Source organism: Dromaius novaehollandiae, chromosome 1 (genome assembly GCF_036370855.1).
Source record: "Dromaius novaehollandiae isolate bDroNov1 chromosome 1, bDroNov1.hap1, whole genome shotgun sequence".
Classification (NCBI taxonomy): domain Eukaryota; kingdom Metazoa; phylum Chordata; class Aves; order Casuariiformes; family Dromaiidae; genus Dromaius; species Dromaius novaehollandiae.
This window is the reverse complement of record NC_088098.1, coordinates 185,198,623-185,213,978: the sequence shown is the minus strand read 5'-3', so window position 1 is coordinate 185,213,978 and position 15,356 is coordinate 185,198,623. Positions and strand designations below refer to the sequence as shown.

The following is a 15,356-nucleotide window of genomic DNA, read 5'->3' as shown; positions in this document are numbered from 1 at the left end:
ATACAATGATACCGTTGAAACAATAAATGGCCAGCATCACAGTTTCAAGCTGAAAAAATATAACTAGGATCCATTTTCGAGCTCCCAAGTACATTCATTTTCAATTATTTATCAGCTCACCATGTCAACTTCAAATCAAATCATGTCACTATGTAAAAGAAAATGGCTTTATCTGGTTCTGTATGTTAAATAATAACTTCCCAAAGTGCACAAACACATCATGGGCCTGCACATGTACATTGCATTTACACATGAAAATATGATTTGTATGTCTGACTCTTTTGTCAGGGTTAAAAGTTGAAGTCTTCCTAACTGAGGGATTCATTTGGGGAGTCTGGAGATGCTCAAGCAGAGCAGAACTAAGAAACCCCCTCCGCTGTCATCGCTAATTCTGAACTAAACTTTTATCATCCATAGGACAATAGGGTACAGTGTTTTCCATTAGTGCCTGGGCTTTTGGAACAGGCTTATTCCTCATGATGGGAAGTTTGTCAGCCTTTGGGTACATCAGTCTCTCTACATGTCTTTCTCCTCAGTTGTAGGAAAGAGAGAGGGAAACATTCATGTAGGACAGCAGTGCTACTGCAGGACCCCACGGGAAACTGGATGCTGGGTCAATTAATTCTCATTACATTTATGTTGTTAACACAACACTTTGGTTTGTGCAGGGATAAATGATGGAGATTTATAAAAGAAACAAGCCCCCAACAAAACAGTTCAATGCAAAGAATTTCAAAGATTTCATGACACTAGACAGATAAGCTTTTACTACAATTTGTAGCAATCCAAATCAGTCCATCAATAGTTTCTCATAAAGACTATGTGAGACATCTTGAAGATTTTGCAAAGATAGGTGATGAACATATGCAGTCTACCTACTCTCTGTATATGCCATAGCAAAATACTTTATGTAATTGCTGTGTAAAAAAAATCAAAACATTAGGTGCTGTGAGAGAGGAAAGGCTGCAGAACATCTGTTTTTTCTTTTGTTAGCACACCTACCACAGGATCAAGTCACAATTATGCCCAAGTCTCCCTGTTGCATAAACGCTCCAGTAAGATTAGTTACATGTATTTAGAAGCACCAGTGCTACTACCGGTTTTTCAGCTCCTCCTAGAACTGTTTCACAGGCCTCTGGAAGAAAAGGCAAAGCCACAACCTTGATAAAGCTGGACTGAGATGCCCAACAACCAGGAAGAGGTAACTCCCTGCTGCCAAAGGAGGCACATCATTTTCATTTTTAACACCCAGCTAATCAATATCGCTAAATAACAAGCAGTAATGGTTCCTACTTCAATACACTGGCAGTGAATCCAATACGAAGCACATTTGCCACCCAGCAACACACAGCACAGTTTAAGAAGGGCTGACCTATCTGTTTGCTGCTGCTGCTCATTTTGGTGATCATCCGATATTTTGGGAAGCCAGTTCATCCCGTTAACCACGAGAAAACTAGGTCAGCCAAAAAAAAATATTTCTGCCAGTTCAGCAAGCTGAACTGGCTCCCTGCTAACCCACACCCTGAACTATCTAATACTCTGAGGCATGTTTAGATAAGTAAGGTCCTGCATTCACAGGCAGCAGTTTGCTATAGTTTTCCTGCATTTGCAGGTTTTCCTCCTGCATGGACAGCAAACCATCTTAAGCAAACCAACCTGCAGGTTGTCAGGGCACACCTTATACCTTACTCCTCTGCAATACAGACTAAACGTGAAAGAGATTGTGAGAATACATCTCAAGATTGTCAATCGTTTCCATATGGTATTTATACATTCAGTGTTTCTTGTTAAGCTACTGAATCTTGCCTATAGAAGAATACAAATCTGCTAGAGCAAAACAGCATGGTCTACTTGATTACAGTCAAAGGCTGTTCTTTGTTTAAAAACAAATGACCGCCACCAGGGTACAATACTCAAGCTCTGTAATTTGTCTGTCTTTAATAATTCTTCCAAGCTGTTCAGGTTTAAAGCAGGAATGATTTCCAAGACTTTGCTATAGCTAGTCTTGTAGATGATCAGTGCTTCACTACCAGTCTACACCAGGGAATTTCCCTTATCAGAACCACTGCTACAAACACAAACATTACCAGTCCTTCCCACAAAGATATCTACCAATTAAAATATGCAATATATTAATACTTAGTTTATACAGGTCTGCTTGTGAGTTGCCATAGAAGCATCTTAAGTTGACTTACTGAAGGCCTGATGAAATGCATTAATTAAATGAGGTCAGGCTGGAGTCTCAGAACATTGTAGGGTAACATAGGTTGAGTTTACAGGTTGCCACATTTGGCAGCTTTGTATTTGACACTCTTTCCATCTCCCTGGGGGTCAATAGGTGGAATAGGTGGCGCTAAAAATAGCAGAGATCCTAGCCTCAGGCTTCATGTCTTTGCTTGGCTAGCCTCATTTCAGAAAAGATAGCCATCTCAGGCTTGAGATCTGAGAAGATCTGATACAGACTGCGCTACAGGAAAGGAGAGCTGAGGCTGTTGGACTCCAAGTCTTCTTCACTCCCACAAGCTGACTGGATCCACACTGGCCACAACTTCTTGACGTAACCCAGCAGTTATTTTGATCCCAGTGGACTGATAAAAAAGGAGAAGCCACCTCCTACATTCACTAGAGAAGGAAAGGTAGTTAGGGATGGGAAAGTGGAACAAGAAGGACACTTGCAGCAGAATAAATGACTTTTGAGATGACAAATGGCAAGGAGAAAAAAGATAAGACAGCAGTGCAGAAGTAAACATGCAACAATGAAAAAGAGATTAAGTATAAAACAAAAAATGGAGCTAGGCTAGCTGAATATATTTTAAAGTTTAGTAAATTGAAATGTGAAGTGTTGTGAGATTCAACATACAAACACCACTAGGATTTATATAACATACTCCTATACAGTGATTTTACACGTGTCAGAAAGGTGAACTCTGCTATAGCACATTTCCTCTGGGAAGACTTAGCAGGCCTGTTAGGCTTGATGCCTTTTCTAATGCAGTAGTCTTGGAAAGACATTATATGTTTTTAGAACATTTTAATGATAATAAAAAAATTTCCCTTGACATGTTACTCTCCATTATCCTTTGTTATCCTTCCCGTACCACCCTAATCTTTCTTCACAATGGTCTATAGGATTGCCAACATCTATTATTCCAGGCAGTTTGCACCTGTGATGCCAGTCCTAAGAAAACAGACAGCTTGTCTTCTAATTCTAAGGAAAAAGCAAAACCACCCACAGGGTGACAGAAGTATCAATTTTTCTATTTTCAGAATTCTCAAAAGAGCTTCTAGAATTCTACAAGTCTAAAAATCATAAAGCTATTAAGCTACTTTCTCAAGTGACAAACTGCTGAAAAGCTACCTCAGGTATTTTTGCTAGACTCTGATTTAAAGTGTCAAGCTATCATATCCAGATGGCTCAGATGCCACTCTTACCCTTCCATCTATAGCGCTGCAGCCTTCTTCGGGAGGCTTGGATTCAATCTCTAACAACTTAAATGTGATCTCTATATAAGACAGAAAGACTGAACTAATTAATGTCCGCCCCTTATACTGGCTGATAAAGTCCTTCTGGGGTGCAACTGAGGCAAAACAATCAGATTACGGTCAACTACCTTTCGCTGCTTGAGATATCTTTGAACAAGCTGTTCTAAAGCAACTGGCATGGTGCATGTAGGACCTTATTTCTCAGGGTAGTATGTTGCCTACACACATATCAATGTGCTAAATACATATTTTAGTCACTTACGGAGTTCATGTTAAACGTTCAGTGAATGTACAAGTGAGACAAGATGACTTTTTTTTTGGATAAACTACTGAACATGAAACAGGCTGAAGTTTGAGGTCCATAGGATATGCAAGAATTCCAAACCAAAGGCAAGTGTGTACAAAATAATTTATTACAGCATAACATATGTTGGCAATATTTTACAGTGAGTTTTCCATTCAACAATTTTGAATCTAAACAGATGACACACAAAGGAGACAATTTTAACTAGAACAGTTTATTTGTCTTAATAAAATCCCCTCTTCATGAATTTATATTTGCCTTAGAGGGGCTAGTTAATATTACTGAAATTATTTACATTGCAGTGAAATAAAAACAAACTGATCGAATGATTCCATTACAGTTTCCAGAAAACTGATTTTCTGTACAAGCCACAGTATAGTTATGTTTTGATAGCAGTTCTTATAGGATGTAAAGCTGTCATATGTAGCCATTTTGTCCAGCAATATTATGCTTTAAATAGCTATATTAGATTTAGACTTCCATTTTGATGTGTTGTACATTTAATAGTTAATGCACCAGAATACAGAGTAAGAAAAGGTTCCTTGTGATTTGTGGTCAGCCTCTTTGTGCTCCCTTAAATAGTTTTTAAACATAAAACACACTCCTCGCATACTATTTGCTTTGCAGCACCTAAAGCAATAGTATTTAGGCAAGAGAAGTACTAGTTTCTTGGCCGTAAGTCCACAGCTAAGACTTTTAATGGAGGTAATACAGTAAACTTACCAGTGAATTTTTACGATGTAGAGAGGAACCATATTCCCCATTACTGTACCTTATGCACCTGCCCAAAACTGGAGTAGCTTTTTCAAACTACATGAACAGATGGGGAGAAATCAAAAGGAAGACGAGCAAAGCAGAAGATGAAACAAGGGCAGACAACAGTATCAAATTCATTGTATTTTCAGGGAAATGCTTGAGAATACTCAAATTTAAAAAGTTAAACTGCCCTTAAACTTAAGGAAACAATAACTATGGAACACAAGGTAGAGAGAATACAGTTTTCAAAAAACTTTGTTTATACACAAACCTAATCTTCATATCCATCAACACTGGTTCCATGTAAGACACACAACTGACAAAAACATGCAAACTGCCAATGCTTTCATTGTCACTGTGCTTCAAAAGAAACCAAACCGACCAAAGAAAAATAATAAAAAACAGAAAAAAACCCAAAGAACAGTAAAAGATGAAGAGGGTAATTCAAGCAGCACTTCATCAGTCTTAATCTGCTAAAAACGCTCAGATGATAATTTTAACGAGATATGATCATATTTATATGTATATGTAGCAACACTTAGGTGAAAGCAGTCTTTAACATCCATAGACTTTTTTGTGGTGGAGGGCTGATGCAATATTAAAAGACTTAAAACTGTACAAGTATAAACATGAAAAATGCTGATTAAGGATAATGTTTACATAAATATTGGCAGTTTTTGTTGGGAGAAGAAAAAACAAACTAATAGCATACTCCATTTCATTTAACTATCCAAATATTTCATTTTATACCTGTTAAAGATATTTTAATACAACCTGGAAAAGTAACCCCGATCTGTACCCAGCCAGTCTGTATGTGATGAGAGTCAGAGTTTTGTATATATGTGTGCGAGTATGTATAGACACACGCACAGAGGCTTGCACACACTACTTCAAATTTCATTAGACAGCACATCATGGTTAATGGCTGCGTGGTTCACAGATGCAATGCTGCTATCATCCTCGTTTGTGGCAGGCATAAAGGCAGATGTAAAAGGAAACAGTTTATGACATGCTGCTTGATATTCTTCACATTGAGTGTGGCAGCTTCCAAAACTGCCATCAAGCAGTGCCTCAGAAACCTTTGTTAATGTCTAAAGAAACAAAAGTAACAGTTAATAAATGCAATTACAATTGCTTTATTATCACAGTTAAACAATACTGGCATGAGCAAATTCAGGTGCTCTGTTGGTATTTACATTACTTATAGTCACTTAGAGAAAAACAAAATTTACTAAAGTTGTTCTTTCAAATAATATTAATTTATCACTAAACACAAAGGATGTGTACTTAAGTATGTGTTATTTAAATCATATATACTTCTGGCTCTAAATAAAACTGTATCTTTTACCTTCACATTTTTGTCTCTCATATTTTTATCCAATCTTGTAGCAATGGCAATTGCTTTTTCTTGTCTTGATTTGTCCAGGAAATACATCATCTTTGCACCTATTGCAAGAAAGAAAACAGTACTGAGATATTAGCACTGCTAAATGCAATACTGCATTTACACACATGGAATCTGAAAAATTATAAATCAATGTGAATTAGGACTTCTTTAATACATCATCTTTTCCTCCCTTATTTATCGTTTAAAATTAATGAAACCAGATGCTAAATTGTAGTTCATTAGGAGCATAAGGGTAGAATAACACAGCAGGTCTGTTTCTGCAAAAATGAAAAGGCTCACTTTACTGAGGACATGTCAAAACACAGTCAGGAAATAAATGTAAAGTGTATGTTGATGACTAAGTTCTTCAAATCAGCAGGTAAAATGAAATTCATCCTACAAATCAGGAAGTGATTAAAAGACGTTTTCTCAGGGATACCCTGAATTCTTTTGAAAAGTACTGGAGTTATGTGAACTGACAGAACAAATAAGTTATTGAACAATTTTGGAACGCATTCCAGAAGAACGTCAGACCAGTACATCTGTGTGGCAGAAGGTAAGGTCAAGCAGAGATACTAATCCGGGGCTGAAAGAACTAGCTGAGGTACAGGGAAAACAATAACAAGTTTGGTGCTTTGCCTGGACTAGACAGCATTGCTGAGAAGTAAAACTGTTATTGTGACTATACAGCTTCTTGGACCACGAACAGTTTAACAGAACTGTCCCAACCATCTTTGCAAAATACCGCGTTGTTCCTTATACCATAACTAATTTAATTTAAAATCCTACCTTAAAAATGCAGGCATGCCATTGACTATCCTTTTCCCCCAAAACAAAATCCAGACACACTGCACTACATTATCTACTATAAAGAGCAAAAGTCTTCAGAAATCATTTCACCTGAAGTTATGAAAACCCACATTCTCCGAGTGTATTGTCTCATTCTTGCTCAACTTACTTCCCCAATTATTACAATTTATTTTTCCTAATTAATACAACTTTCTTAATTCTTACAGCTTTTTGCATCTGAAAGATTTCAGAACAGAAATTGCAAGAGTAAATATATTTGGGGTTGGGTTATCACTGTCAAGACACATACTAAATTCAACTTAGTTATGTTTGTTTAAAGTTATGGAGGTCATACTATAGAAGTTGGAAAAAAGGCTTAGAATTCTGTTTTTATTTTTACTAGTAACTATTCTAAGCTAAGAAATGCTCACTTGGACTCTCAGACCTAAGATATAGGTCTTTCAGACCTTTAGATGAGATTAAAGATGACAGTTTAAAAAGATACCTATATATTGCACAGTAGATGAGTCAATCATTTCAAACTCGTTTCAGCATAAACAGAAGACTGACACACAGATGACCTCCTAATGCTATAAAGGCTATGTCTATGGTTAGCCCCCTCCTGATTTTGCACTAAAGCTCTAGTCTTCATTTGTTCCCACTGTCTGTAAATTAATACACAGTTGGATCTCGGTGACCAATGGACCTTAAAGGTAGCAAGGGGCTGTCATGCATTTATGTCCCTCATCTCTACTGAATGTGAACAGACTTGCCCTCTTCAAAGGGGTCCCTGACGTCAGTCTAACATGGATGGCACAACTGTCCATGGCTAGCTTGGGTTCTTCTCTAAGATGTTAAAGATATAGCCAGTGTGAGGCCAAATCCATAAGTATTAAACAGTCTTAACCTGTACGATCGCTATGACAAACTGACTGTGCTGTTTTCCATAGTAATACAGGACAGGAAGGGAGAACCTGGAAAACATCCAGCCAACTTTATTATGCCTGAGCAGATAATAAAGAAACAAAGTAGAAGAACGCACCTGTAAGAATTAAGGAGCAACTATCAGCTGAGGTATCTCTATCTGACTTTCCCAGTCCTCAATTTCAGAGGAAAGGGGTGCAAGGATTTTTCTCCGAGTACTCTCCTGGAACAGGACTCCACCTTCTTAATGGGCTCTATCTGTTTGGGGTAGGATACCTAAGCCTTTTCTGAGCAAGATGAACAATCCTTGGGAGATAACTTTTCCCAGTGATTCTAGATGGAGCCCAGATAACTTTCACAAACCTCAGTGAAATTAGTACTGCTTCAGGTACTCTAAATGCCTGATAAATCTAAGCTTTTTCTTGCTTCCCAGCTGCTGGAGTGGTATTTAGTTTTCTCCTCTACTACGTTCTCAGGTGACATTACTTTTCATTCCAAAACTTTCTGGACTCAGTAGAAGCAACAAATTTCAATTCTAATTTCCTTCCAATTAACTCTAATAGCTGTTCATAGCTCTTTTAAACAAGAAGTACAAATATGTGATATTTCAATTTTTCATTGTTGCCTATAAAGCAGAAAAGCAAAGGTAAAGTAACAAGTCTGCCATTACATTTTTATTCATGCTGTTGCTACATGACAAAGGTATGGGTAGGAACAGAAACATCCCAGCTGATCAGGGAAAAGCACTGCTTGTTATAACAAAAATCTTTTCTATCAGCAGGGCTAAACATTCACAATTTATATTTTCTAATTATTTCAACACTGGAAGCTTTAACAGGAGGGATGACAGTGCTTCCATACGTGATTATTTGTGGTCGTTTAATCATGCTTTTTTGTAAGTGAGAGGCAGGTTCCTTATGCAGCTAATAAAAAAAGAATATTTTTTTTAACTCGGTAAAAATAGGCAGGAAAAATATACAAAATAACCATCCACTGAGTTTCTAGCTCGTTCCAGTTTATGTATGATTTGTTGAGTACAGAGAAAGATACACATTTGAATAACTTAAATCATCTCATTTTCAACAGCATTAAAATATTAAACAAACCTGACAGTTGGTGCTGAATGGAGGTAGCATTGTGTTTCAGAAACTCTTCATTAAAATTTTCCAAATTTTTATTAACAAAGATTTTCTGCATTTCTTGAGTTAGGACCTTGCTCACAATTTCAGGGAGGTTACTATGATCAGATACTAGAAGGGGGAAGGTAAAAGGGAGAGAAACAAAGCAGCCATTTAAATGACATCAGAAAACAATGTGAAACGATAAACGTCACTGCTAAAGAATTACCACTTTTTTTATGAGCTTGTACGCAGAAAGAAAAGTGATAGTTCAAAAGAATGTTAAAGTCAGCACAAGCTTTGCTATTTGGAAAACATCAAATTGATGTTTGATTCTGTTTTTGAATAATATTCATTTTGTATATGTACATATACACATGGCAGAAAAACATATGTTGCTAATCAGAGTGATTTTATTTAAATCACCTAATTCGGAATGAAGCCAGCAAGAAATATACAGTCAGCTTACTTTAACACTGTCTCATGTACCAATTTGTTATTTTCCTAAGAAATCTTCAAGGCTTTAAGTCTAAACTGATTCATGTGACAAAATAAAACACTAGATTTGGTAGTCCTTCTTCAGAGCAAACAGGGTAATACACTTTAGCAATTAAAATCTCTAGTGTGCTTGTTCAGTTTCATGTATTTTGTTATTTTTTTAATTTCATGTATTTTATTATTTTATTTCATATATTTTAATTTTTTTCCATGTCCACAACTATTACTAACAAACTTTCAAAAGTCTAATTGCATTTAAAATGCAGAACAAGTATTTATGTAATTTCATTTGTTTAACTGATATTAAGTGCTCTAGAAATGCATACAGATGCATCTGTAGATAAAGCATTCATAACAGCTTTCTGCCATGTAGATTTTCTACTGCCTAACACAAGTTCACAATACGTGCTTTGCTTCAGTCAGAATCTTTCTCGCATATCAGCCTTTCTTAAAACTTGTAAGAATTCAAAGGATCTTTGGAACACCTATTCTTCTGTGAAAGTATGAAGTATGAATACTATGAAGTATTGGGACCACGTGGTGGACTAATGGAGGAAGGAGTTTAATACACTCATGGGACACTATATAGGACAACCCCTATTTTCCTAGGTAATACCCAAAAATATAAACCATATATTTTTATCTGTCTTGCTGTAAGTTTGTTTTTGAGGAGTGTTTTTATGTTACATAACATCTAGTTACATCCATTTCACTTTCCATATCCTTATATATACATATGTATTCCCTACGTACATACCAGCTTTAGAGAATTTAATCAAGCATTCATGTAGCCATGGGTTATTACTGTTGATAGCAAAAGCTCTTTTGACAGACTGTAACATTAACAGAAACTTTCCTGTGGGAAGAGAAAAAACAAAAACATGTCGAGACTAAGAATATATAACTTTTTACATCTCTTTGTATGAGCTACTATTTTATTTAGTAAATCTAGCACAAACATTAGAAACATCAAAGCCTACACAGAACTGGAAAGAAGACACACTTCTCCAATCCAAATTACTGAAGAATACAGAAATATCTATTGCTCGAACTCTGGCAACACTGCATAAGTAATGTTATCTCATTTTTGTTTTCCCTAGATGCTTAAATTCACACTACAAGTAAATATTGTTTTCTACAGCGTTTATTAGTGTATACTACCAACTTTGCTCTTAGTTTTTAAAGTAAACTATTGGTGGCTTAACAAAATGATCTGTCATTGTGATCTTTCCGAAATATCTCCTTTATGAATTCTTGATAAGATGAAAGTCCCTGCTTCAGTCATCAAAGAAGGTATCCATTCCAAACATCAATTTTAGACTACAGTTGGATAAAATAGTCTGCCCTGAAGGAATAAAAGTCTGTAGAGCAAAAATAAAACTATGCAATACTTTACCTTTTCTAAAGTATATTTCAAATGCTAATAAATGTGTGTCTATGTTATCTCCAATAAGATTCTTAAGTGGTATAAGGAACTTAATTGCTTCCTCTAATGGATTTTCTACCTGTTTTAATAAAAACACACATAATTAAAGTTAAACCTAAAATAAATTTCAGACAAAAAACAGACTGATGACAGTTTCTGATATCAAGAACATTTAAATCATAGAGGCTAAATGTGAACTTCTGATAGCTTTCTGAATTAAAAGCCCCCAAAATTTTATTTGAACAGCCAGATTTAAAAGTGTTTATTCAAGATTTCATATTGAAAAAGGCAGTATCATTGCTAACTGTGGCACTGTTTATGTAATTTGCTTAGCTATGTTATAACTTAGCATTTAGGAAACAATTAAATATGATGACCTGGCACAACAAGCTTGATGTTCAGAAATTATTCTGATAAAGAAAATAGTTCTTTGTGCTCAGAAAAATGCTGGCTCAAGTCTTCAGATTCTGTGTACTGCAATCATATCTGTTATTTTTTCTCTATTTACTATATGAAAAGCAACAGAGCCCTTTGGGCAGGAACTATCTTTTCATTCAGTTTCTATCTTAATGAATAAGATTGGAATACCCAGAATTTAAAGTAACAATATCATTATTAATATAGAACTTTAATGTATTACAGAAAAAATTGTACTTTTCAGTATAAGTAAAGATAGACTACAAAATCTTATTTTTGCATGCAAAAATGATTTTAAGACTGCTGGATTCTTTTAGGAAAACCTGACAGTAATCCCACATTAAGGTAATCTTATGGTAAAGACATGAACTCAACATAAGGAGTAACACCATGCTAACCCTTTCCAGTTTCTCAGGAACTAGCTCTTCCCTGGGTCCACTAGTTTCCTCCTCCTCTTCATCTCGCTTTTTCTTTTGATTCTTTTGTTGTCGCTCTCTTTCTGCGTGTTTTCTTTCCTCTTCAAGTTTTGCTTTCTTCTGTGCTCTTCTTTGCTTGCTAAGCATTTTCTTCAGTTCTTTGGCTGAGAGATTTTCTACAGATTAAGGTAATAGATAATCTATATTACCAGAGAATCAGTATTCCATAAAAAAAAAAATCTTGTTTCTCTCAAACAACATGCAGATACCATTATGCTCCTTCTCCCTGCATGAAAATTATGTACTTCTACAGCAATTTCCTTTCATTTTTTACACTTGCCAGAGTACATCACTGCATAATCCAATATTACTACTGGATTACTATTTACAGCACAACACTTGTTCTTGCATATCTTCTCTTATATAGTTGTTATATAAGCCTCAACTATTTGAAAAGTTAACTACATAAAGTTGTTACATCTGTATGACAAGTTTTACCTTAGAAAAATAGACAGTGGTTTTCTCAAAGGTAATATCGAGCTCTTCATTCTAACAATAACTGGAAAGAGCATGACTGATTTACACTCCATATTAAAGCAAGTCCATTATCTTTCATGAGTGTGCCTACATGATCAATATACAGCCAAATATACAGTGCAGAATAGTCTTGATTTTCTGCAAATTCTAGGGCATACCTAACTGGACACAATCAAAAACTGTGATGTTATTTGGGGCAGGGGTAGGAGGGATAAGATATTCTATTATGTATTAACAGGGCCATTATAAGAGAGGTTAGGCTGCTTGCTGTGTTCAGATTTGTAGACTGGCCTAACATGTAGATAAACCAAAAAAGTTTAAAAAGCAGTTGTGTGAAAAGCAGAATAGATGAAACATGGTTTCCCACAGGCCCATATAAAAGTGGGGAACTTTCAGCTTTTCCCATTCAGCCCTCTTTCTTTCTTCCCTGCTGTCACATTGACCTAACCTGTTTTGCTGGAGTAAGGCCACGGTTTCTGCCAGTCGCCTTTAGTGCTTGATTGGGAACATAAGCTGTGCCAATGATGTGAGCATGGAACAGAAGAATGGGTTACAAGGGGGCTAATGCATCTTTTCATGGCTATGATGGCATCACTGCTTGCACCAGGCCCATGCTGGGGCCATCCAGCATCCTGAGATGGGGAAGCGAGGAGAAGCAGACCCTTAAGTCCTTTTTACCCCATTGACACACTGCTGTGTTCCCCTGCGGATAAGCCTACCAATCCCAATTCAGAACACCTGAATAAACTATATTATTCCAAGGGTCTTCCTCACCTAGGACAAACCTCTATTAAGATCCTGTCATACACCTATCTTATATTATATATAAAAATATAAATTAAAATTGGATAAAAAGATGCAAATTGTATTGTGCTGTGTATATGCATCTTTTTATATACATACATGCATATATGACAGATAGAGTAAAATTTATTATTTATCTCTGAAGGAAAGATAAGATTGTCCTGGTAACATTTAGTGGCATTTTTGGTTTAGTTTACCTTTTTTTGCATGCCAAATCTCCTTCCCCTTACAAAAAGCCATACATTAATTTTGTCCCTTTTATCAATATTTTCTGAGTGTTGCAGTGATTGTATAACATTAAATATATTAGCTAGTGTCACTGGTGCCATGAAAGGAGAAGCAATTATTTAGCTTAAAAAAAGAAAAAAAAACTAGTAAAACATTTGTCAACAACTCCTCAGACTTCTATACCATACCTAATGGATTTTCTAAGAAAACCTGTTTTCCATTTAATACTAGTTTCAGATCTCAGATGTATTAATTTTGCTAATACACACTGACTAATACACTACTTACTAATGTAGTTTTAAGTCCCAAAGTTAAGTGAAAAAATAATGAAATGCAGTGCAGTGCTCACTCATATTACTAGATTATAGGTGAAATAAATACATTTGATCAAAACTCAATTCTTACAACAACTCATAATATTTTGTGGGAAAGCAATCTATGTTTTGTAACTAATTTTTATGACATTTAACTATCTTTTGGTTAAAGAAACCTTTGATAAATGGCTGAATTCGATTTGACTTTTCCTCTTCAGATTCTGAAATGCCACTCTTTCCTAAGTATTCCAACAATAGCTAGGTTCATTCCTGTACTAGTTTACAAGATGGTGAAAGGAGAACAGCAAAGAGAAAGACAGCCATAACATGTTATCCACGATCTCTTTTCAGTTACTAATCAAATCATAAAAGACAGAAAAATGGAAAAACTTGTGTACAACTGATACTGATTCTACAGCACATAACTTACTTAGCTTAGTAAGTTTTTATTTCTGTCATGCACATATGAGCCTCCATTATGGTCTAGATACCTGAATTCACTTCTTGTTCTTTGCTTTCATTGGTAAGAGGATTATCATGTAGCTTCAAGTAGATTTCAATTGCTGATCGAGCAGCCTTGAAATAGAAGGTATGTTTCCTGAGCACATCTTCTAATCTCAAAAGGTCTACATAGGCACGAAGAGTCATCTTTCTCATACAGTATGTGTGGAAGTCAAATTGATCATCTGTTATCTCGAAAAAATGCTTCAAGGAAAAAAAAACAAAAAAAGTCTTAGACATTACCCTGGCTTCCTTCATCTCCATTTGATTAAAAATAGATAATAAGTAACAATTGATAATTATTTACAGGCAATATTGAACAAGCATAGGAATATTTTGATAATATTGATTGTCCAAGAGAGCCTGTCAGTAGGGAAAAAAAATTCACCCAGGAAAATTTCCTTTTGTTTGCAAAAAAACCCCCGAGATTATTAAAAGACTCCTTAAGAACAAAATGAAATGTGATTGTTCTGATAAAAAAACAATTAGCAGAAGACAGCATAAAGTTAATGTACAAACAGTTTTAAGATAGGAGACGTGACATTTTATGTTCAATTTTTTTTACTTCAAATAATAATTTTGCAAGTAACAGCCAGGAGTGAGATCTGTTGTATGTAAGATTAAAACTTTGATTACTAACCCGTTTTAAAAATCATTATCCTAGAAATTTTATATGCAAAGAAAATCATGCTGATTACATCAGCAAATATTTTCATTAATGTATGAGAAATATTGGGGAAGAGTACCTACTTACCCTTTCTACTTCGTGACATTTTTTCAAGGCATCACCATACTTCCCTAGCCTTTGATAAGCTGCAGCACATTCAGTTTGGAACCACATACACTGCATCTCATTTAGGTTTTCCATAGCAGATGTCCCTTCCTGAAATAAGCGTCATTATCACTTTTTGTCATTATAATTTACCAGCTTCTCCTTTTAGATATGGCTACTAGTTTCAGGCTGTTAGAAGGAAACAATACTTCAACTACTTGGAATATAATATAAAATGGCTGTAATCTCCCAACTACTGCGAGTAATACCTGTGATACTCTATGCTTCCCAAAACACAAAGGAATAGATTTAAGTCATTTGATAAATATCTTAAGAGGGTAAGAGTCTCTCTCCCCTCTCTCTTTTTCTCTATTTAAACTAACTCATGCCTATATATGCAGCCCTACTTTTATAATTTGGAGGCAGAAAATAACACTATTTTTGAAAGGCTTCATGTTTAGCTAACTTTTCTATTGTTTTTCCTTTGTCAGAGAAATTGCACCCACTAATCTAAAAATCCACAAATACACTTACTGCTTTGTCCTATAGTCTGAACACTTTCTAAATTTGTTTAGAACTAGTTTGCTAGTCTAAATAAATAAAGTTAGATTTCAACTTGATATTTTATGGGGGGGGGGGAGGGAAGAACTCTATGATTTATTCTTTACAATTCTAGTGTTCT

General features: G+C 35.5%; 1 protein-coding gene across 4 annotated transcripts in view; it reads right to left on the bottom strand.

Moving 5' to 3' along the window:
• Positions 1 to 3,878: 3,878 nt before the first annotated feature.
• The window catches only part of NAA16 (N-alpha-acetyltransferase 16, NatA auxiliary subunit), a 76,419-nt gene continuing 64,941 nt past the window's right edge, over positions 3,879 to 15,356 (bottom strand). For all 4 annotated transcript variants that reach the window (XM_026099186.2, XM_026099188.2, XM_026099187.2 and 1 more), the window contains 8 exons: positions 14,657 to 14,785; positions 13,893 to 14,106; positions 11,501 to 11,694; positions 10,656 to 10,764; positions 10,017 to 10,115; positions 8,750 to 8,893; positions 5,892 to 5,989; positions 3,879 to 5,634 (listed from right to left, as the gene is read on the bottom strand). In XM_026099186.2, the coding sequence (XP_025954971.2) occupies positions 5,434 to 5,634; positions 5,892 to 5,989; positions 8,750 to 8,893; positions 10,017 to 10,115; positions 10,656 to 10,764; positions 11,501 to 11,694; positions 13,893 to 14,106; positions 14,657 to 14,785 (1,188 nt within the window). In that variant the 3' untranslated portion in view covers positions 3,879 to 5,433. The remainder of the gene's footprint in view (positions 5,635 to 5,891; positions 5,990 to 8,749; positions 8,894 to 10,016; positions 10,116 to 10,655; positions 10,765 to 11,500; positions 11,695 to 13,892; positions 14,107 to 14,656; positions 14,786 to 15,356) is intronic.